General features: G+C 29.0%; 1 protein-coding gene across 1 annotated transcript in view; it reads right to left on the minus strand.

Moving 5' to 3' along the window:
- timeout (circadian regulator timeout) overlaps window positions 1-25,421 on the minus strand; it is a 247,715-nt gene that overhangs the window by 168,556 nt on the left and 53,738 nt on the right. The window contains exon 14 of the mRNA XM_011501652.1: window positions 22,210-22,307. Coding sequence (XP_011499954.1) covers window positions 22,210-22,307 — 98 coding nt within the window. The remainder of the gene's footprint in view (window positions 1-22,209; window positions 22,308-25,421) is intronic.

Consider the following 25,421-nt stretch of genomic DNA (forward strand, 5'->3'; position numbering starts at 1 on the left):
AACTTTATATTTATAAAAATAACCATTTCGATTTAAAACATTTTTTCGTAATCATTCTAATTACTACTAATATATCGTTATAAACAAATATATCGTAGTTGTGGATGATTGCAATGGTCATTGAAGCAATTAGGTATATATTACATCGACATTCATGCGGTAGGGAAGATAAGAAAAAGGAAGAAAGTTACATTTTGAAAAGCAAATATGTTTCATATTATATTCTTCGATACCGAAATAATGGATAATTTTAACCTAGGCTTTCCTTAATTTAATGCCACTGACATAATTGAAATTCTTAATTAATACGTAAAAAATGATGAATTGTAACAAAAAATATGTACAACTACGAAGGATACAAATGAAATCACAATGTCTGCAACTTATTGAAGATAAGAAACAAACTAATGAAATTTTAAATGATTAAAATATTCTGTAACTACGTAATGCAAGTAATTTTTTCAGAAGAATATTCTTAAATATTTTCACTATTTATCCGAAGCCAGGCACACTTATTGAGATGAAAAATAAATTTTGTGATAGTAGATTTATACTAAGTATCATAGATATATTATTTATTATATTATTTAGTAAGCTATTCGGTGATAAAAACCCCGAGGCTTGGCATAGTTAAGTATAATAAGTCAATAAGAATTTATAAAGTTAATCATGAAAAATACTTTATTAATTGTATACATTTAAACATATATATATATATATATACATATCAACTTTATTTGTTTCATAAATTATAAATTAATATGAAAATTTTACAATTGCATATAAGACATCGACAATGAAGCCAGTCAGAAATTTTTTTGCGTGCTAATCGATGACGAATGAGATTTTTATTTAACTGCATAATATTATATTTATAACAATGTACTACGTTGAGAATGTGTTAGTTATGAGTAGCGATCATTTCCTTACTCCTCTAACAAACCTGTGCAGGACACCAGGATAAATTGACCAATGACTTGACCATAACCTTATCTCTTGATCTTATCAACACGAAGGAAACAGTTTTCATTGTAAAGTACAAAAAATATAAGTAATCACATAAATGTTACTATGTATAATACAAAAACCGACGCAATCTGAATGACAAATTTCTATATAAAGTTTTTACATCAGCATCTCTTTTATAGTTAACAGTGTAATTACATTATAAAATATAATAATATAAGCGAATCATGATTTGTTCGATTGTAAATAGAATGTCGATAATGCTAATCTAAAAATTTGCAACTTGTAAATTATTTATGATAACATCACATATGTCACAATTTATCAAATTTTTTACCAAACTCATTCCGGGGCTCCATTTAAAAATAATTTTTTAAAAATAAAGAAACTGATTTGAGAAAACATTTGAAATTTTTGTTTACAATGAAAGTCGAACTTCGCTTCGCTGTTTCTGCCGTCCAATCGACAATTTTAAGAATTTCGATATAAAACAAAGAAGATTATATATAAGAAAAGTTTTGTATTAAGAAAATACAATTAAAAAAAATATTTATAATTGCCTTATTCTCTTAAGTTAATTGAATTCGAAAGCAAAAATTAACAGTTGTATAGTAAATAAATAATGACAATCCAGTTTTACAAAATTTTCTGTTTTTTAAAAAATTAAACACATGAAAGGTATAAATTATATATAATTAACTATTTTATATAAAGATATTTAGTTTAATAAATTAAACTAGACATTGTAATGAGTTGGTCTTTAAACATATTCTTTGCAGTAGGCCTTGGTTATTAATGAAATTTTTACATTTAATTTTATTATTTAATTTATTGTTAATTGTCAATTAATATTATTTGATAAAAATATGTCGATAAATATGTAATAGTTTGTAAATAATAAAAAATTGTGTTAATATGTTACAATTTTTCTTTACTAGCACGAGACATTCATCGGTCGTTATGAATGATTACGAAACTATAGTTCGATGTAATAATTAAGATCTTAATTAAATAGATTATGACGTAAATTAAAAAGGAGAACGAATAAATTAAATAATATTCCTTTTACCTCATTTGCATTTATACAGGTATTGCTAGATTGATTTTCCTTAATTATATAAAATGATTATAAAATTAAAAGATTATATTAATTCAAATATCTTTACAAATATAAGCATTCATATTTCAAGAATAACATTAATTAAAATTTGATATTATGCAAATAAATTCAATTAGACTTAAATAAAGAACTCGGAACTGTGGCAGTCAAGTAAAAGGTGCTGAGAAAAGAGATATGCACAGTTTTGCTACGAGTATAGCGTTGGTTAAGCCATAACGTTAACACAACTTTTAATATTTTTCATTTCCATTGCAAAATCGTTAAACAGGAGAAGAAGAATATGAAAGCAAGCAAGATTGAGTAAGATAAGAATAAATGTAATTTTACTTAGACGTTTGAGAATTCAATCAACAGAGCGCGCACAGGGGATCCTTGATCTTATTGGCTCGGAGATTGTGGAAATAGAAAGCACCAAATACACCCGGGCGCGGTTAAAGTAATCGTATTTCCTACCGAATTTTACAGTTAACCGAGCCTCTGCTTCCCTCTCACGTGGAAAATTTCGCCTTTGCAATTTGCATAAAAAGTAGTAGACTGATACGATAAAATGTGTACTGTCCCAACCTCACGCCATTATATATAGATGTGTGTGTGTGTGTGTGTGTGCGCGTGCGCGCGCGCGTGCGTGTGTGTGTTTGTACACATACACATACATTATATACAGACGCATAGCGGTGCAGAATGTGGCCGTGTAAAATGGTAATTGGTTATCTAACCCAGCGCTGGCTTTCCCTCTCTCTCTCTCTCTCTCTCTCTATATATATATATATATATATATATATATATATATATATATATATATATATATCTGCCACTCATTCTTTTTTCGCACCTTTGCCCTTGACTTGATCCCTTCTTTCGAAATTCTCGCAGTCCATTTAATCAGTTACGTTAAGTTACGTTTTATTGTGCGTCAAGTACAATCGACTTAACGATCTAAAATTATTTTCGTTTGATTGAACAATGACAAAGTCACAAACAATTTAAAGTCTACTGAATGTCAATTCGCTTATTTTTCACCGAGAAATAGTTTTCTATAATTACTAATTTCTAAATTATACTTTATATACCTATTAAATTTCTTCTATTATAAACGAAAATTCACTGAACTTCATAATTATCCAAATGGTACGAATTAAAAAGTTATAATCACACATGTAAATGAGTGTATTTGAAAAACAGCGATTTAGACTAATCTAAGATTCATATTGTAAATGTATCTGACAAACAATAGTTATTTTGAATAATATTATGAAATTGTGGCTAATTTTATCGATTATAAATACTTCTTGCTCTTTACGTTTAGTTTTACATTCAAGTAAAGAGGAAAATACCATATGATTTAAAATTTTTTAAAAATCTAATATGTTATAAGGAAAAAAATGAAACAAAATTGTCATTTATATGTAAATAATGTACACGGACGTAATAAAAACAGATTTTTAAATGACTTTTATTGCACTATTGCATAAAAAAATTACTGCATCAGGGGAGGTTTTATCAACCCAGTCCATTTATTATTTTATTTTAAACTTTGTTTACTTAGTACAGTAAATTTTGATTATTTTCAACTCATTTAAAAATATCTTTTATGTCGTAATATTTTACTCTTAAGTGAAACATAAGTTCGATAACTGCCATTTAAAGTTCTGTAATATTTGTTTTATCATTTTTAAATATATAACCATTATAATATATAAAATAAAATGGCAAATATAATATAAAAAATACCGACCATCGTATGAAATATTAATTGAAATAGTTTATTTAAAATGAAAAAAAAATTGAAATTTTTTCTTACTTAACGTACGTATATTTTTAATTGAATTCTTATAGACTTGTTAAAGTTTAAATTCTTAAAATATATTTATATAAATAAAAAATGGTTAAACTTTATGCAAATGCACAATTACTTAATATTCTGAAACATTATTGAAAATAATATCAAAAACATTCTATAATCACATGTGCTTTTAATGAAATTTCAAAGATTTTAATTTAATCTTCAATGCTACAGATAAATGGTATAAGCAATCTTTTGAAAATTGTACCTCATAATGTGTAGTGACATAATTGCAAGTGTCCTATGGAGAAAACTAACATATCGTTATAGCGACCGACAGAATAAGTAAATACGTGTGAATATTCATGCATATTTCAATAATATTTCATAAGAAATTTAATATTATACTACTCGGTTAAAAAGATGTTTTAAAAATTAAAAAAAAAAGTCTTCACATTTATATATATTCTTTAAAGCAAGGTCCTTTTAATAAATTTAAATAATTTAAGAAATTTTAAAGGAAAAATGTCTAAATCTCTAAGAATTTAATGGACAAAGTGTATTTATAATAAATATAACAAATTTCAAACTAAATTCAATTTATTTTCCACATATTTCAAGAATAAAACAAAGATTTATGACAGCGATTAAATGGATTTTAATTACTAAAATTGAACATTGTATAATTAATATTTTCAAATTTCATTCAAATTTCGGCATACTTAAATTTTAACGAACATTAGTTGTTTTAAGTATTTATTATATTCGTATTTTATCCAGCATAATCAATGAAGAAATTATTTCATAAAAAAAAAATGATATAGATGAGATAGAATGTTATTTTATAAATTACAATTCTAAATTAATAGTCTGTAGATAATATATAAAATTAACATATTCATATATAATAATAAATTTAATAATATAAGCTAATAATTATAATTTAACTTTATTATCAATAACTGTTGTAAAATGTAAATTATAATATATGAAGATAAATACATAAAGCAATAAAAAACTTATGAATAAATATTTTTACAAATCATTTTACAGTAAAATGTCAAATATCAATATCGAAATATATTAAATATAATAACTTGTTATTCATTAAATGAAATAATGTGAAAAATGAAAAATACATTACGTACTGAACGGAAATATTTTTGGAATATAATAATAAAGTCTGCCATTTTTATACAAATAATGAATTTTCATTCTAGTTAGTATTTTATCATTATAACATTGTAAAAAATGGCGCTGATAATAAAATTGATATATTTGATTTTTTTGTTGGTGGGTGAAGCGTGTAAATTCCTTGCCTTAATAATTGATAGGTTTTTATACATTCTTTTAAGAATATATAAATAATTTTTTTTTTTTTCATAGAATAAACGTATTAAAATATTTATTTAATTATTATCGTTCGATAAAGCGTTGATTGATAAATACATTTGAAATTGTTTTATAAGATTATTATAAATATATTTATTATAACTTGGTATAATATTTATTATACATGTTAAATTAATATTAACTAATCTTTATAAAAATGAAAACAAAGTATAGAACATTTCAGTAGACCTTTATTATTCATGTAAAAAATAAAACAGTTTACTCTCATCATTAAAATACAAATACAATTTGTTTTATCATTATAATTGTCTTTCATTCGGTATCTAAATTAGAAGATTGTAGAGATTTGTAGTAAATTGTAATGATCGCTAGCTGAACACTAATCACGACATAAAATATTTCAGATACCGACAATTCAGCACTATTAACTATTACTGACACAATCCCAATCCCCATATACCCTCGTTCCAGCACAGCGAATAATGTTGTTACAGCTTTTGCGACAATTGAAGTCAATCCTTCATCAATGTATGGGTATTGGTTGTAGGTAAGTTTCCTGCCTCACGATTCGATATCATGATGAAATATATTTGTCAAAACTTAACCGAAGTCTTAATAGATACTTCATGATTAAATTACGTATCAATCAGTATTTCACTAATTAATGTATCAATTATGAAAATATTAATTTAAATTCAACTGTTATTAGAAATACAAAATTAGATTTCTATGCATTTTCAAGTTAATCTTTGTTATTTTGTGCAAGAATTTTGTGTTATTATTTATTAATATATGTCATACGTAATAAAAGATGTATTATATTATATACAAAATAATTTTAAAAATTATGTATGTGTCGAATAAAAGGAGGTATTTTAAAATTATAAGCGTTGAAACTTCTTTAAATATCCTGTAATGAGTATTGGAGTCAAAATGTAAATTTCAACCGTGAAGTAATTAGTCAAGTAAGATTAAATTTTCCTCGGAATTTCTAAGGTTATAAATTAGGTAAAATAATTGAATTTTATGGCGAAGCTTACAATACAGCAAATCATTTATGAAAAAAAAAAAGTATATTCATTCACAAATGGTTTTTTAAATTCTCAAAATTTAATGCACTTATTCTTATTATCAATCATTTATTGTTATTCTCTTAAAATATTCATGCCAAGTTTTCTTTCATTCGTTCTTCAAAATACGAATAATAATAACATTAAAATCTCTTTATAGACTTAAAAGGATTCTTATTAAAATACATGAGAATACGCGCGTGCATTGAAAATTTCCAACCTTATTAAATATGCAGCATGATTTCGGAATAATTTCCAAATTTGAACAGTTTCTCTTATCGTGTAAAGTATTGTATATTTAGTTTTGTTTTTACAGTTGGCCGAGATAAAAATGTTAAGCCGAACACTTTGTAAGACAGGTTAGAGGTAAATGATAAAGAAACAAAGAAAGTAAGAATTAATGATAGGGAGTGGGAGTCAGCTAGTCAGAGAGACAGACAAAGAGAAAGTGGAGCCTTCCTCAGTTAACGCGGCAAACGGCGTTTTCGGTCTGATGTAATATGAACGATGCCGTCTGCGCCACTTCACCTCCTCCCCCTCGCCGCACACCGACGTTACCCAATCCAAAATCCCCTCAGCTTCTGAAAGACACATACCCATGACATTTACATATCTGTATTATTCAGATATGACTGTTATTCAATTTCTAAACCAACCGCAAATGCCTTGTTATTTCACTTACCTCGTCACAGCGGCAGCCGCCAGTATTAACGAAGACTCGCGTGGGGATGGGAGAGGGGGGGGGGTAAAGAAACTACGGCGTGGCCTTGACTCGGGCGCGACTAAATAAACTTCATCTTCAAAGCTACAGTGATAGATCGTGAGGCAGTGACGATGTCCATAGCAATACGGTCTGCTGTGCTACGCGAATTTTTTCTTCTTTTTCTTTCTTCATTTTTATATCACAGCACTTTTTCCTTACAGACTTCGGCGAAGATGGAAAAGCGACTTGGAAAGTTTTATTGGGTGTGTTTTTGACCTTTCATTTTATGCTTTTAATTGGATGATACTAAAACTTCGTCCTATCGTATCTCGGTTGAAAAAACCCGGAATAAGTTACTTCCTTCGGACGTTGAATTTCCGCCTTCGCAAGAATTATATTTAACCTATGAAACTACTCAGTGCCGCTTCTATATAATTATTTATGAATGAAAAATAGATTAAGAAAACTAAATGATTGAATAAACCATAAGTTCAATAAATATAAGAAAAAATTAAGCTTGCGCATTTTATTTTTGATTCTTTAATAGATACAAATTTAATTCATACCACGAGCAAGGATATTTGTAATATTATGTAAAGTAGTACCTTATATTATAATATTAATTATACTGATAATTATATAAATAAAGCTATAAAAATAAAGTAGACTTAAAGAGTAAAACATTATAATTAATGTATAATCAATGTATAATTAATATAGATTATTTAAAACATAAATAGATTTTTATCGTTTATTTATGTTTTTCTGTATATAAACCATCTTATATGCGGTAAGAATTTTTCTTTTAAAAGTAATATATTCAGTAAAGAGAATAGCTTGCTAAACATAAACCAACTTAACAAAGAAACATTTCGAGAAAAGCAGTGTTAAGAGTAATATATTTGCAGTAGAAGTATATATTACTGGAACAGTATTCAAGATAACAATTTTAACAGGTTTGGCAATAATTTCAATCTAATATCTACTTATAGGAACAAACTAAGAAATCATACTAATAATGCTTAAAAATAAACTATTATGAAATATTCAAAGAACTGATAGTAAGTGCTAATGAATCATAATTGAAAATTTATTTAAGTTAATTTACATAAGAATGGTTCACTTATATTTAGCCTGCCCATATAATTAGATCAATCTTACAATTACATAAAATTATTAACATATTTTGTACTAATTATATAGAATGAGCATTGATAAATTTTAAAAGTATTTTGTTAAGATTATTAAAACATAAAAATATACTTTTGAAAAGTTGAACAAATATGTGGTTTGAAAATACTCTCTTATACATTAAAGACAAAAACAAAAGAAACTTAAGACTATGTCCTACAGCTAACGAAAAATCAATGCTATAACGATGAAATAGCTGGAAAGTATCTTAAACCAAGGAAAAGGAGCAAGACAAAGTGTAAAGTGAGTGAGAACGAAAGAAGGTGAGCGAGCGAGAATAGATTTCTAATTTTCACCTTAATGCACCGTAATTACAATGTCGGTCTTGTACTTGCATCTCTCTCTCTCTCTCTCTCTCTCTCTCTCTTACGCACACACTCTCACTCCCGCTAACTTAGTTCGTCTTTCTATCTTTCTCTTTCACTTCATTTTTCTATCTTCATCGCTCTAGAGCGCGTGCTCGAGGATCGATAGCATCGCTGAGCCAAGCCCAAGCTCAGCAAAATAAAGAGAGAGCGAGTAGGCAAAAAGGACGGTGGAAGAGAGAAAGGGAGAAACTTCCTTTCTCTCCTCATGGGACGACTATCCAGTGAAGCGAGTACCCCGGGCGCGCTAAACTGACACGATTTCATGGGATTTAGACTTCAATCATAACTTTATTAACGAGCAGTAAAGCCGCCACCATACTACCCAATCCACCCATGGCTTTACATGCACGTGCAAGCGCGAGCGCACACACCTACACTCACTCGCTTATACGCGCTCTCGCAGGAGAGTGTACGCGTGCTTATGGCTCGTCATTCGATGCGAGTCTCTCGCCATTTGTACACTTAATAACGCTTAACATAACGCATGTAGGGAAGAGAATTTAGAGAAGATACCGAGTGTACTCGACTCCCATCTTTGCATTGCATGTGCATTTCTTTTCATAGCTCGAGTTGTTTTTTTTTCTTCGCAAGGACGACACACCGCTTGCAGTGAGTTTTCTAAAGAAAGCTCAGCGACGTTGAATCGAGCAAGAAATACCGAGAGCCCGGATGGTATGTATATATATGACACGCGCAACGTGCGTTGTTTGGAAGTGGTTTTTCTCAAGAAGAAAAAGGCAGAGTCTGATTTAAAGAGAAAAATGCGAGCAGCATGAGATAGGATGCGAATCTTTTTGGGATTCACACGCACTCGAGCATTATATAGGTAATTTCGGAGCGTACCTTACATTATTTCCTAATTATTTGCCTTAATTTCGCGCACATCCTTTTTGTTTTGTTTTGTTTTGTTTTTTCTTCACTTCCTTAATAAAAGCGTTTTCAGCTGCGAATCTGCTTAGCTACGACTGTGAATTCTAAAACGCCTGCTCAGCTAAGGAATGTTGTTCGGTAGACTTTCTTTTATTGCTTATCGTAAAATTTAAACTATTTTTATAATTCTCATTGGAACACAACAGATATTCCATGGCATTATTAAGGCGCTGAAATTACAAGGAAAGGATTATACCTGTATAATGTTGAAACACCTATTATATTTAAAATCTACATTTATCATAGTAATGTATTCATAAGAATAATAAAAATTTCGTAAAAATAATAAAATAGATAAATTTCTGAAACGCATATAAAGCTTATTAATAATGCAATTTTTATCCTTCTTATAATATAATGGAAATTAAAACTTTTAATTCGCCTATTAGTCTTGTTGCGTAGCGGCAATAAATTTTGAGATTTTTCTTAGACTATCTAATCAATATAACACTGTAAAACAAAATTAAGAACGAACATTCTAACATAGGAATGCTTTTAGAGTACTTTAGAATAGCATTATCTATTAATTTCCTGAATAATTCTCCGAACTCATACGTTCAACGCAATTAAAATTTGAATGTGAAAGCTTTAAGCGGATTTAATTGAGCCCAGCTGTACTTGAAGTTTTGCTATTGTAATTTTATATGATGAATCATGGAATTTCTGTGTTTATTGTAATTTTATAATTCCTTCAAATCTTTTGCAAATATATATATTTATATTTTAAAATGAAATTATATCCTGGATTCTTTTCTCCGACATAAATTATGTGGTAATATTCGAATAATAGTCGATATAACTAATAGCTAACAACCATTTTTGTTCTTATTAAAATCGAAGCATAAATTTTACGATTTTTAAAGTAATACGAGTTGTTGCTGCAATTCTTCAATATGGCAAATGAAAGGCAAAAATAGGTCTAGGAGCGAGTAGGATAAAGATGGTCGGAAAACCGATTTATAAATAAGTAAAATTTAATTAAAAAAGGGTTAAGCTGACGCACTCAAGTGAAAAAATGCTTTTCATTTTATATTTCATTTTATTTTTTAATATTTCAATTAATCTTATTCGACAAAGTTTGTTATTGTTAAAATTTAAATGAAAATCTATTAAAATAATATATTTAGAATACAATATTTTCTTAAATAAAAATACCAAATAATAATAAAATAACTGCGATATTAATAGATAAATATATTAGTGATTAAATCACTTGTTTTTAACATTATAATTCTATACGTAATTAACATCAGAAACTGCGATATATATATTTGAAACAATTGAAAATGTAAGCCCCATTTTCTCTACACAAATATTAATTATTTAATACTAACAATAGTTTTGTGCAAGTTGTTGGTGTAAAAATGTTAATATCTGATATCAAATAAAGGAGTATAGAAACTTTTACTTACAAAGTTAATAATCTCGTTTAACTCTGATACATGAAATCATAAAAAGTTTTTGACTTTTATATTTTCAAATAGTTATAACAAATGATCATTTAGAAAATACTGATTACGTTAATATTAAATAATTAAGGTTTAATAAATACATACAGTAAATGTCACAAATATCGTGAATATAAGAAATATAGAAAATATAAAATATTAAGTATATAATATTAAGTAATTATACAAATAGTAGAACTGATTTTTTTTTATTAAAATCTTGTTATTAATCCAAAGAATTAGCAAGTAGTGCATCACATTAAAGCAGAAAATTCTTACGGAATATATAAAGGTGAACAATAATTCACGAGAAATTAAAAATACACAGAATCGTCATTTTCCAAGCCCTTGACGTAATTTAAATAAGTCGGGCTCGTCGTTGCACGTCCAAACAAAGACAGCGAATGTAAAGCAGTAAATAAGAAAGCAACCAAATGCCAACGTACAAAAGCAACGTCGGTATTTTTCAGGCCGCGCTCCCCTCACCCGAAAGAGAAAGAAAGAAATAGGTCTTAAAGCGCGAGCGCGCGCTGTCGGACCATAAAGCTACCTCGACTACTCGGGAAATTTAGCCGACGGGGAGTGTGCAACGGTTGCGCGCGCATCAACACTCAAAGCGCCGAGTGTCCGACTAATGACGCTCGTTTCTACTTCAAGTGTTGCAACTCTCGCTGCCCTCATATTTTTCTGCCCGCGCCATCACGGCGAATTATGCTCAGTGAGCTTTTTTAACGAGTCCTCCGGTGTCGGGCTACAATCTTGACTGCGATTGCGCGACTTGCCTCATCCTCCTCCTGCTCCTCCTCCTGCCGCTCCTCTTTGTTCCGCTTTGACTCTCTGGCTTGCACGGGCAACTTCCGCGCTGTTTCCGTATTTGCACGTCGCGAATTTCTCATGCACTCCAGGCTTACCGACAATAGTTAACGAGACTCAGCGGAAAGTTGGATCGAGTTTATGTGGGTGCTTTTTTCTTACATGCATTGTCGATCGGCCCTTTGACGATATGCAAATAGTAATGGTTTCATAAACATCATACCCGTGGACTTTCCGCTTTCCCGTTTGAATATTAAAAGACGGACTATGATAGGATGCATTTTATAATCATGCCTTGGCCTTTCTTTATAAAAAAAAGAAGCTATTTTCTAATTTTAAAATAGATCGTCGTATTTTAAAAATAGGCTTCAATAAATTTAACGAAAATTGCAATGATTGACCAATTTACTAATTATCTATTAAAAATTAAAACGCCTCAATTAAGGCTTATAAATAGCTTGGCTTAGCGGTCTATTAAATTCTATTAAATTATATATGAAAAATAGAATATAAAACTAATTTAATGAGTAATTAGCATCGATCTCTTCGGGAATTAGTATATTTATTTTAATCGAAAAACTTTATTTGATTACAATTTACTTCGACTGAAATTTGTTATTTTACAAGACAAAATTCGCATTTTCAAGGAAACGATGATAAAACTTTAGTCTCCCAATCATTCAAATATATCGGCTTTATATAGCTAATTTTTTCAACCATAATGCGTAATTATTTAATTGTTACTATCACGATACACGGGGTATAAAAAAGCTATAGAAGTACGGAATTTGAAAATTCTGTAGTGTTAAGAATATCTTGTAGCTATTCAGAGAAAATAAGTCATGTGAAATAATGTCTCGAGCTCTACTTTCAATCACACGTAAATTAATCGCAACAATTTCTAGCCAACCTCTGCCAGTTATCGAAAAGTAATATAATTACCACCTTTTTGCGCATCCATTCGCATTTGGTTTATCGTTTATTTTTCGACATTTGCATTGGTGTACAGCACTCGAACATAATTAAGTTTCCAACAATCTCTCGCTTATAAATTGCCAGATCTTCAGCCACACCCGAGAGGATACATGTCATGGCATTTAATTAAATCTACATAAAACGATTATATTCGGAAGCTCTTTAAGCAGAAGGGGATAGTGATGAGCAGCGGTCTCGGAGCTGTTTATAAGTTTTGTGTCGCTTCTTTTGTTTTTCTCGAATAAGTCGCTTGCTAATACCTCCCTTATGGTGCGAATGGAGTATACAAAGTTCGGATAGTTTCTCGCTTCGAGCGTTAATGATAATTTTATGATTAAAGTAGAGCCCAGGGATATGAAGATGTTTCTCGTGAAGTTTTTAGATGACTTGAAAATCATGACAATTCAAGACAATAAATTGATTCTTATGACTTTTCTTATAAATAATGATATATTAGATGGAGCTATTAAGGCCATTTGAATTATTTGCTCTTTGTTAAAAAAAGGCATTCTATATGTTATTTATTGTGAATAAATTGATTAAAAGATGATAAGCTATCGGATAGTTTAAAAGTAAATGAATGATTACTTTTAACTGGGAAATTGTAAAGAATAACGAAAACATAATATCCGGTATAAAAAATAGAGACAAATAACAGGTTATTGTAGAGGTAAAAATATTAAGTCAAATATATCATGTAATTAAATATGAAGTATTCTAATGTTCAAACATTCAAACAATATGAAATTTTTAGACCAACAGTAGTTTTGGAAAAACAAAAAATATTTCACTCCATTTTTAAAATAACAGGAGATAATAAAGACACAACGTTTTATTATATTTATTTAAAACGCGGATAATATGAATAAAGCAGACAACGAAATCAATGATAGAAGAAAAGTGAAATGTAATAATATTTAATCGTAAAATATATTAAGCAAAATATATGAAATATTGAATTAAACAAAATAAAGAGCAATATGATTTTTTTTCTTAATGACGTATAATAAACTAATTTATTTATTTGACTTGGTAAGCGCATTCAACGTATTAACTCATAAATATTAGTAGACTGTAAAATTTCATTGATAACGAACAATAAATTCAATTGAAATTTAAAGTAAATTTACGATTAAATTTTTTATCTACTACATTAATTGCGTCATTCTCAATACACTTGGACATTTTGATAAGGAACGTATCATTTTAAATTATTTACTTTATGTACCTTTTTCAATACATTGATAATATGTAAAATGTGTAAAATAGATAAAATAATTTTTTTTTTTGAAACTCGGCAGAATTTTAGCTAAAAATATAGAAAAATATCAATAAGTTAAATTCTTTAATAAATGAAAAGACAATTGTTAATAAATAAAAATACATAGTTTATTCAATTTATAGGAATAAATTGTAAAGTTTAACAAATAAATATATCGATAATATATTATAATTATTATGCAGCATTATATAGAACAATTAAATAATATATATTATTGGAGTTTTCGTTGGAATATTAAAAATATAAACTATAAATTAAAATTTATTACATTCGACTGTTGTAAACATTATTTTTAGTAATTTTAAATCTGTGTTAAATGTCTTAGCTACTACCTTTTTTAATATATAGATCGTGAAAAGTGATTTTTATGAAGGACTTGATCGGAAATCACTTGAAATTTAGTGACGCGAAGATTTCTGTAATATTCGTGCATTATGTACGAGGTTACCGAATGAAATAAATCTAACAAACTGAAAATTGATTTAGTCACTTTAATTTAAAAGTCGGTTTAACAGTAATACAAGTGCACAAACGAATATTAAATAAATATTGAATAAAAAAATTATTTCAACAGCTTTCTAAAGTTTTTCACAAAAATTATTCACTCAAATTAGTGATTTTTATTGTTATAGAATTAGATACTTCAAAGCTTTTACAATCTCTATTAATCAATATCACTTGCTAATAATTAAAAAAGTACTTTAAAATACTACGTACAGAATAATCACAATAATATAAGCTTTTAAGATTCAAAATATGGAGAAGATATTCGGTATAGGCATTCGCACATATAGAATTCGAATCAAGAACTTGTATCGTGATTTCATAATCCAAGCTATAGGCGATATACCAATGTGCATATGAAATTATAAAATAGAGCCTGGAAAGGCAAGTCTATATTTGTTCCAACGGTAGAGAAATAATATTAGCCTTAGGTAGCCATAAGATCACGTATCTATTATTATGGAAATAATACGAGATTACTTACTTAATTAAGTAAACAATGAAAGCTGTATCGTGTTATTACAAAGCTCAGGCCATACTGATAATAAAAATAAGCGATAAAATATTAAAAACAGATTTACATTATAAAAAAAAATTTATAGGGGCGGGGGGGAGGGCGGCGGCGGTAATATTTATTATAAGAAGGACAATTAAATGAAAATTAGTAATTACGTATAGGCTATAATTGCATGTATGGGGCAAACATTAGAAACAAAGTATATTATATTTCAATGCCGTAGAGATTATTAAAAATGTCATAATCAAAATAAATAATTCTTCGATTCAGTAATAAAACGGGATGACAGCAACAGATAAATTGAGCCTCGTTACTAAGAGAAAATAAAAACCAAACAGAGCATTCATTATTTTATCATTCAAAACAATAGACATAGCTATAAAAATGTTATATCGTAGATGTAGAGAAAGAGTTTTCCATACGTGTTTAAACAAATTATTTGAGATCCAAGAAGAATTACCATGTGTCAAAAAGCTGCTATTGGAAGGTCGCAATTGAATTTAATGATAATGATAAAGGAAATTGTAAGAGTTGAACGTGTATTCAGTCGTATATTCCACGCACGTTCCAACGAGAGTAAAGCAGAAACAAATTAAGCGAGCTCCGACTTCTCGCTTACGAAATTGCGAAGAGTCGGAGCTGGGTAAATCGTAATTTAATAAGGAATTTACTTGGAGGATAGATAGAGAAGAAGTTCATTTTCACTGCTTATGCCCAACAAAATTATCGAACAAGCTTCCTTCATTGCCGTGGATTGCGACTGTCCCCTTCCTACTTGTCAAATATTTGAGTAAACAAAAATGGAAGCTGAAAATTCTCGACGACGCTTTTTATTAAAATAGGAAAAAGCTTTATGATATTACGTTCGAAGAAATGAAAAAGGAATTTTCCAGGGTGAAAATCAATTTCGTAATTAAAACGTCGCTTCGGCTTGCGCCGACTTTTTAACGCAAATATTGACGATAATGAGGTGCGTTAGCTGAAATAGACTTCGGAGAAAAGTGACAAATGTAAAACGGGGTGGGGATTGCAAAAACACGAGAGCTTAGTATTTTATAAGTTTGAAATGATAACGAAACATACAAGATTACCGATATATCACGACTCTTATGCATTCCCAATGACATTCATGTATAAATGAGAAGAGCCGATATAAATCACATTGATGTATATTAAAGTTCTGCTTAGTTGCTAAAATATTTAAATATTTTCGAAAAAGTTCTTTCACAATTATGAAAATAAGTTTTTTTTTCGACCATTCTCTTTAATTTTAAGCATTAACTGATGCGAAATAATTGTCAAATTGATGGCACTAATAAATAATCGAGAAGCACTATTTCCAGTCTTCCAATACTTTTATTTCCAATACTATTATAACTTTCGATTGCGATTCCCAACTCTATTCCCCTTGAAATCCAAAGTCATGTTCGCTTCGAAATATTATCACAAGCTTTGGCACACGCATGCCACACATACAATGCAATTACAATTATTATCGTTTACGAAAAATCCACAGACACATCCGCCCGATTACGCGTAAAGCTTGACTTTCGCTTACTAATGGGTAGAATTTTTGTCACTACCTTCCAACCCTCCCGGCCCCTTCGTTACCCCAAACAACGCGGCTCACCCATCGTCGTTATACTGGTCTCGTTCTCTCACAGCTGGACCCGATCGGGAAGAGGAGATTCCTCGCACACCCGCTCGCATCGGATGCACCGGTCGGCTGTGAATTTAATTTAATTGGCTAGCGGGGAAGTCGCAACATGACAGTCCGGTGCGTTGATTGCAATTACGGCGGCCTGACGGCCGCTCGTAGTAGTGACTGAAGGGGCGGGATGGAAAAGCGAGAAGATGGGGGAGGGCAAAGCGGGGCGAGGTCCCGTTAATTAAAAATTGTTAAAAAAAGTCGACGCACTAGGGTCTTCTGGCGCCTCCTCGAAAACTCTCCTCTCTCTCTCTCACTCTCACTCACTCTCTCTCTCTCTTTCTCTCTCTCTCTCTCTCTCTCTCTCTCTTTCTTCACTTCGCTGTTATCGCTGAGCTTGCACGGATTGCACTGGTATTGCTTTAAGACTACCAAGGCGGATACTTTTTTGCCGACCTTCAATTAAACGGAACAGCGAGTTTTCTTCTACTCGGGATTTTAAGTCCATTTAGTACTTTTTGCAACTTGTAAGATTAAAGTTTGGTAAAAATTTTTAGTCTTATAGTTAGATTTTGATACTTAATATGCAGAAAAATTGCTTAGTTGAAATATCGGTAGCTTTATTAGTGCTGTGTATTAAAACCACACAGTTACAAATTCCACCACTGTTAAGAAAAATTCAAATTGTTGAATAAAGAAAGTCAACAAAGTACGCTTCTTCGTTACAGTACAAACAAGATTATTTTATAAATATACCTTGAGAGCATGTATTAAACCAAGATCTGGTATAAATTTATATTTCATTTTAAGTTACAAATGTAACTGTCAATATTTGACTCTAATATAAACGACTTAAATTTTGTATAAGTAAAAATATTATTAATAGCAAGTAAGAAATTGTAATTTTTATTTTTCAATTAAGTAACATGACTTATCAATGCCGAAATTTTTCTAAATTCGGATTACTTCCTTATTCGAAAATATGTATTTTAACAAATCAGTACTTTGCATATATTTATGAATCTGTAAAAATACCCAAAAAATTATTCATGTATATATATATATATATGTAATTGTCAAATTATATATAGGTTGAAATAAAAAGACTATTTAATAAATGTAAATTAATAATAAATAAAATCAGAAGGTAGGAGACTAAACATTTTAAAATCTCAATTGGATAAACTTCAAACATCTTTTGAATATCATAATAATTAGAAAATGTAAATTTTCTCATTGCTTTAATCCTGCCGAGTATAAAAAAATCTGAAATATTATCAAGGAAAAACTTTCTAATTGTGCGCTATAAAAAGCTATTAAATATAAAAGCTAAATTTCAAGTTTATAATTTTTTTTATTTAAATTATTACGCATTCGACTGTATTTTCACCACCATAAATTTTCTCTCCTGCATTCTTTCTGTTCGTACTACTTCGCTCTCTCTCTCTCTCTCTCTCTCTCTCTCTCTCTTTTCTACCTATTTTCTCTTTTATTCTCTATCTGTTTGTTTTTATTTAATAAAGTGTAAAAAATCTTAAATTTCTAGAATTTTCGTAAAAAATGTTAGTATTTTAGTTATACTTTTTTCATTTAATCAATTTTTGTAAACATTAAATGAAAAAAAAATTAATTATACTGTTTGTAAATTCTGTTAATCTGAAACATAACATATATAATCACTTAAAATCTTTAAAGTATGGATTCACGTAATACACGAAGGACGTTTCAATAAACTCATAAATAAATTAATATTAAGAAAACTTATTTAGAATATTTGTATATCTTATTCCGAATGGGGAATCGAATAATTTTTCACCAAACCTTCGTTACGCGCTCTAATCATTAAAACTGAATATAGAATATAAACATTATGAAATTTTCGATCAATTACGATATAATTATATAATTATAAATATATAATAATTATTAAATAATCGTCTCATCGATTCTTATCTTATCTATGTAAATTATATTTATATGAAATTGTAATTTGATATTTATAAAGATCAAATATTATCAATATAAAATTTGTACATTCCGTCAGTCAATCATAGACTTTATACGCTTAGAAGCTATAACATTTAAAAAGTTATTACTATAAATGATCACAAAATTAATAAAACATTATTTTTCGTTCGTTAATAGTAACTGCATAATAAAAAATCTATTTAATTTGAAATCAAATTTCAAATTTTACCATTTATATTTATTATTTTTGTTAAATGCTAAATTTTTCAATGGAAAACATAATTTGAGAAAATTTTAAATTATAATTGATTTTATTAAATTTTTTTTCATAAATCAAGACATAATAGACTGGAAGAATCAAATAGACTTCTCAATACTGAAACAATTTCAATTAAAAAATGTATACTAATTGAATAAGTTCCTACTGTAAAAAGATTAAATTATGCTCCAAATACCAGAGCAGAATTTCCAGTCTTCAAAATATAGTTTACTATAAAGTACTTTAAAACCAACCATATTCTTGATCTATCATTTGAATAAACCAGGATGAAACATAACATTGTGCTTGAATATTGATAACACTTCTATGTAATTATAATCTGCACGATACTATATGCATGTATAAAAATTATAGCGATTTAAAACGAGATAATGCCAATTATTACAATAAATTACTTTTAATTTCATATGAGCAATTGTTTGCAAACTTTCTTATAGCATAAAAAAAATTAATCATAATAATGCAAAAAATAATAAATTTCTATAAAAGCAGGTTAAATCCCGAATTTAGATATAAATTATGATTATAATCTATAATTATACTATAACATGCACTATATTTTTATATATATTAAAGTGGATATGTTACTTTTGTATACATAGATTTTCAGTAACAAAAAGTAAATTAATTCATTATAAAAATACCCTAAGACAACTAGGATTGATATTATTTCAAGAAGAAAGCATTAATTTCTCGATTTTAGAACTATGATAATATAGTAATATAGTAATATAGTAATATATATATATATATATATATATATTATAAGTCAATGAAATCTTATGTTTGAATTTAAATAATATAATTTTAATTATGTTATCTTTAATGAAAAATTCCTTTAATTCCATGTACGTACCGACTTCGGTTTCTCATAGAAATAAATTAAAATTCAAATCATTTTTCAGTAGGTCTTAAAAAATTTATTTGTTACAAAATTCTAAAATATTTACAAGTAATAAATAAAAAAAATTGAGCCCTATTTGATCTTGTGCTCGAGGATTGCTCAAACTCACTGTTTCGCTATTTTTCATTCTGCACAAACGGCTACGAACAACTTAATTACATTCTTTAGAAAAAGTAACATAATAATAATAATAATAATAATAGTAATAGTAATAATAATAATAATAATAATAATAATAATAATAATAATAATAATAAAGGACCAAAAGTATTAAGACAATTCGATATTGCATACCGGTATTTATAAAGCCCTTAGACCACTACCGTTTAGCATTTGAATAGTGTATAGAAAGGGAAACAGAAAGTTCACGCGTACGAGTCACCACCTCGATAGTTCTGCCATCGATAAACTTAATTCGCGTGTCTCGCAAGAGTAACGAGTGACTGTCACCTATAAGCACCTTATATACGTTCGCATTATTTATTTAATCGGCGGCTACTGACGATACCGCATACGCGGCGGGTTGTAGGTATGTAAGACGATGGTAATAGTGGTTCATGCATATTTATATTTTTAAGTCGGGTGGATGCTCCTCGGGTATAAGAAGGTGGCGGCGAGGGTCGGTAGCGATTACGATTACTCGAAGGTGTCAGAAAAAAAAAAAAAAAGCCCGTAATAGCCCTCCAGTGCTCTCGATGGGTCGCGCGTGCGTACCTTTGCCGATCGCAGGCGCCAATTACATTTTAAGTGCTCCCGAGAAAAATTGAACTTAAAGACTGTCGTGCGTATCGCTCGTCGACTCCCTTGTGTTGTTTTTCTTTAAATAATTCGCGACCTAGGGATGACGAAGAGTGTATTTCATTCTACGCACCTATTTTGCCAACTAATCGCCAACATCTCCAGCCTAGTTACAATGTAAATTATTTTAATTCTTTAAAGGGGAGAGACGATATTCCAATGGAGAGATTCGGATTTATTATCTGTATCTTGTTACGGCTCACTTAACGTTGTTCAACAACCTTCCAAGACAAACTCCCTCCGCGCCGTAGACGTTGTGTAATAAAGTACCATATTATATACACGGTATAACGTAACAACTAGGAAACAACTTCTTTAGTTCAGCCATAATTTTAAATTATACAGACAATGTTAGTAGTTGTTTCTAATTTTGTAATTCGTCTAGCAATAATACAAAGAGTAATATTATTGATATATTATTGGAGTAAAATACGTTGCGTTACTTTGTTAAAAAGCTGCGTTGAAATGATGCTTTTTTGAAATATACAGAATATGCAGATATACAGAATGTACAAAATATACAGAATGATAAAAACTGTAGAAATCCATTGGATAAAAAGTATATTTTGTTTATATAAATGTAGTGTGTTTTTGTCTATTATAAAATCTTCATTTCTCTCTCTCTCTCTCTCTCTCTCTCTCTCTCTCTCTCTCTAAACTAATCGGAGGTAAGCGACGGCTACATTAGAAAATATTTATTTCTATAATACTTAATAGGTTTCATTTTGGCTTTCGGAATATTCTGATAATTATCTATAAATTTGCAAAAAATCTTGGTAAATAAAAAAAAAAGTCTATTTTGCTTTCGCATACGTTGTTGAATTATTCAATGAGTAAGAAACATAAATGTTATTTTAATAGTCTACAAATAGTATACAATTTTAATAGTATACTGAAAAGATCGTATATCATACTTATTTTATATTAAAAGTACAATGTTATAATTGTTATTTTCAAAATATATTACGAATAAACGATAAGGCTTGAGATTTATAAAAAGAAAAAGCCATTGTGAGCGTTATTACTCGAGCTATTATCTCACAATCGGGAAAATATAACTGTCTCCGTTTATTGCAAATACACAACGACTCCGTATTCATGAATTACACATAAATAGTTAACTGCAATCGAGTCGTTCCGTGTTAAAAAATTTCATCCTGCTTTCATCTATCATTTATTTCGACAAGCCAAAATGTAACATTTTCATACGAATGCGATATAAAAAAAAAAAAAAAAAAAAAAAAAAAGCGATGCCGACCGTCCTCGAAAATTAATAATTTTCGTCGAATAAATTCACATCACGTGAAAGGAAATGCGGGAGAAATAAAAAAATATTCATTTGCAATCCTAAATTGCTCGTATACAAATAGCAGGCGAGTCATTTTCTTTATACTATTCCCAAAATTGTCTGAATTAGTAAAGTTCTCGGTACCGACAAAGTTTCAAGGCCACTTGTCATACGAAGCCCGTCTACGCTTACGCCGCATTAAATGTAGCATTTTTGGCGCGAGCTTTTTACGAGATTGATACGATGAATTTTTTACACAATGCCATGTGCAGGCACATATCCATTGTATGTCGTACTTACCGCCGAGATCAGCTAGGAAGATCTCGCGCAGAACAAGGAACTCCTCCTCGACGGCCATGTCGGCTTTCCCAAAACTGTCGTTCTCCGGCCAGACCTCCCTGAAACGAGCCGTTAAAGTGGAATTAGTGTGTGCGCCCACTCGGCAGGATGAGCGTTTATTCTCCCCCCCCTCTCTCTCTCTCTCTCTCTCTCTCAAGTATTGCATTTCACGCAGTCTGCGTTTTTATGGATGCTCAAGTTTTAGTGGATTTTTATCGTTATTGGACCTTCAACCATTTTTGCGTATATGTCCGACTCTCCCGCTACTCGCAAGCTTTAAAATTGAAAATTTATTCCTCTCGATGCGTCTTTATCTTTCCAAGCATTTTTCACAATTGTTGAATTTTGCAAGTGACTGCTGTAGTTGTACTGACATATGGAAGAATGTCACCGAACCCATCGTTCCACTTCATGTAATTTTACCCGATTTTTTCATGTCGCTCATTTATTTTATACGTATCTCAATTATTTGATTTATACAATGAAAATTGAGTTTATTGAGCTGCAACAAAATTGCCTACGAATGGTCTACTTACTACATGTCAATAAAAACTGCAACGACAACCACAACAACGATAATAACAACAACAGCAATAATAATAGCAATAACTATAATTAAATATATATATATATATATATATATATATATATATATATAATAATGATAATGGTATTATATTTTTGCGTTATACGAATAACTCGATAGTTAAAATATTTTTAGTTATTTGGAAAAGTAAATAAGCTTGAAAAAGCGAAAATATGATATTTGGAATTGATGAGCCTTTCATGTGAGTGAAAGAAATTTTATCAACTAAATCTAAATTCACTAGATTGAAGTAAAATTTTTTCTTTTCAAAAACTCATTTTCTTTTGACTCAAAAAGAGCATTTTTTACCCAATCAAAGTGAAATAATATACAAACTACATAATTAAGTTATTTACATATCTGAACTTTAAACTTATAAATGAACAATTTTCGAATTTTATTTCGTACTTTTACTTGTATTTCATAATTCTTGCTTTTTCAATCAAATCACATAATTTGCATGTGATATTGACTACAAGGATCTCAAGCAATAGGTTAATCGCAATTGGTTTCTTTGTTAAGTACTTTTCCACTTAAAAATACGTTCAAAAGTTGAGTATGAGTAACGAATTTTAGTAGTAGTAACGTTCGATATAAATTTTATTACTAGTGTTGTAGCTGTTGACGGACTAGTTACGACCTAGCATGACTCGGGACAATTTTTAGAGTCTCTTTATCCTTTTTACCATGGGAATTCGAGAGCCAGCTTAGTTGCTAGTCCTCGAGATAGAACTGGCTTGAACGACTCTGTTTCTGCTTCGTTCTTATCGGGCGTCACGGCGTCTACATAACTATGGATAATGGTATCTTGCGACTTTCTTTATCCAGATTGACCGCAACTTGGGTAACAAACTACTTTATATTCGTGTCTCGAAGTCTACTTTTATAGCTCACTTATTTTTCCTATTTTCCTCCTTATCGTTTCAAAAATATAAAATCAAGATATCTTTGCATTAAAAAAAAAAAAAAAAAAAAAAAAAAAAAAAAAAAAAAAAAAAAAAAAAAAAAAAGATATACATAGCATTAATCTGAAAAACTTCGAAATCTGAAATCTTATATAATTTATGTAAATTTTTTTATTCGTCGAGAGTTTTGCGATGACATTGTTATTTAATGGAGCCGAAAACGTAAACCTAAACCTTTATTTTTTAACATGAATCTGTTCGGTAGTTGTTAGAAACTCGGGTGCAAATAAAAGATGTAATTAATAATAATGATAATTATAAATTCAACATTTTTGTCTGTATTTTCCCAAGCGCCTAATTATAGCTTGCATACATTTATAGATGTTTACTCAGCTCCGAACTATAAAAGAGAAAAGAAAAAGAATGGAGGAGAAATAATCAGTTTACTATCTAATGTCAGTTTGTTATTAAGAAATGCTTACTATGGACCTTCATATTGGATATCATGTAAATACGTAAATACTTTGATCCTTGAATTTGGGTGATATTACATGGTTAAAATTTGTATAGAAATACAACTAGAATGCAGTTATTTATTACAAGCAGCACGTATATTGAGTAGACTAGCTCACTGAAAATAACACTAAAGAACTTCCGCAATTGCAACGAAAGACGAAAAGCTTGTAAAATAATTCATTTACAATATTTAACGTTAGTTATACTCAATGAATTATTGTTACAAAAAATACTAATCTTTTTTCTATATTGTTTTTCTATTTACAATTCAAACTTGATCCTTACCCTACTAAACATACTTATAATATACTAAATAAGATACTAAATATACATTTTACTGTAGCTGTGGCTAAACCTGTATGAATATAAATAACTTAAATCTTATTAAAATCTATGAAGGAAAAAAAACAGAATAAATAATAATGCAATATTGTTATAATCGAAAATTTATAAAGAAGATTTTAATGCTGTAATACTGGAATAGTTATAGCACTACCACTTCAATCACTTCACATATAAAACATTTAAAAATAAAAAAAGTTCGAGACACATGAAGAAAATACACTAAACTAAAAAACAATTCGATCGATAATTGTAATAATATTTTAGTCATTTTTTACACAACTTATAATAGAAATTTATCGTAAATCAATAATAACACACTTCGTCCATCGGCCAATGTTAGAAGTTTAAAGCAATTTCACGATAAACGTAAGATAAACGCAGATGTAACTTGATTTTATCTGTTTGAAACAAAGATTAATGGTCGATTTTCACAATTTATTTAATAATTAGTATGAATAAATAAAATTCTATTTCTTGACGAAATTTTATATAATTTCTTGAAATTATATAAAACAGAATAATTCATAATAATACTGGTGTGTAGAATTCTAAATTTTCGATCAATATTGATTATATTACTTAATTAAAATGGTTAATGAAATATTCTTATTCATATGCGGATGTTTAGTTTTTTTCTTATATAATAGAAAAAAAACAGAAATTTATATTTAGGTAAGAAATTAAAAGCTTGACATAAAAAAACTTAGTTAAGATAAAAACAATATAAATGTTCGGCTATTTGCTTAAACGTTAATTAATACTTGAATTAATATTTCAGTAAGGTTTTCCGTTTTAAAATATTATCATACTTAACAAAATAT

Source organism: Ceratosolen solmsi, unplaced genomic scaffold, assembly GCF_000503995.2.
Source record: "Ceratosolen solmsi marchali unplaced genomic scaffold, CerSol_1.0 scaffold28, whole genome shotgun sequence".
Lineage (NCBI taxonomy): Eukaryota > Metazoa > Arthropoda > Insecta > Hymenoptera > Agaonidae > Ceratosolen > Ceratosolen solmsi.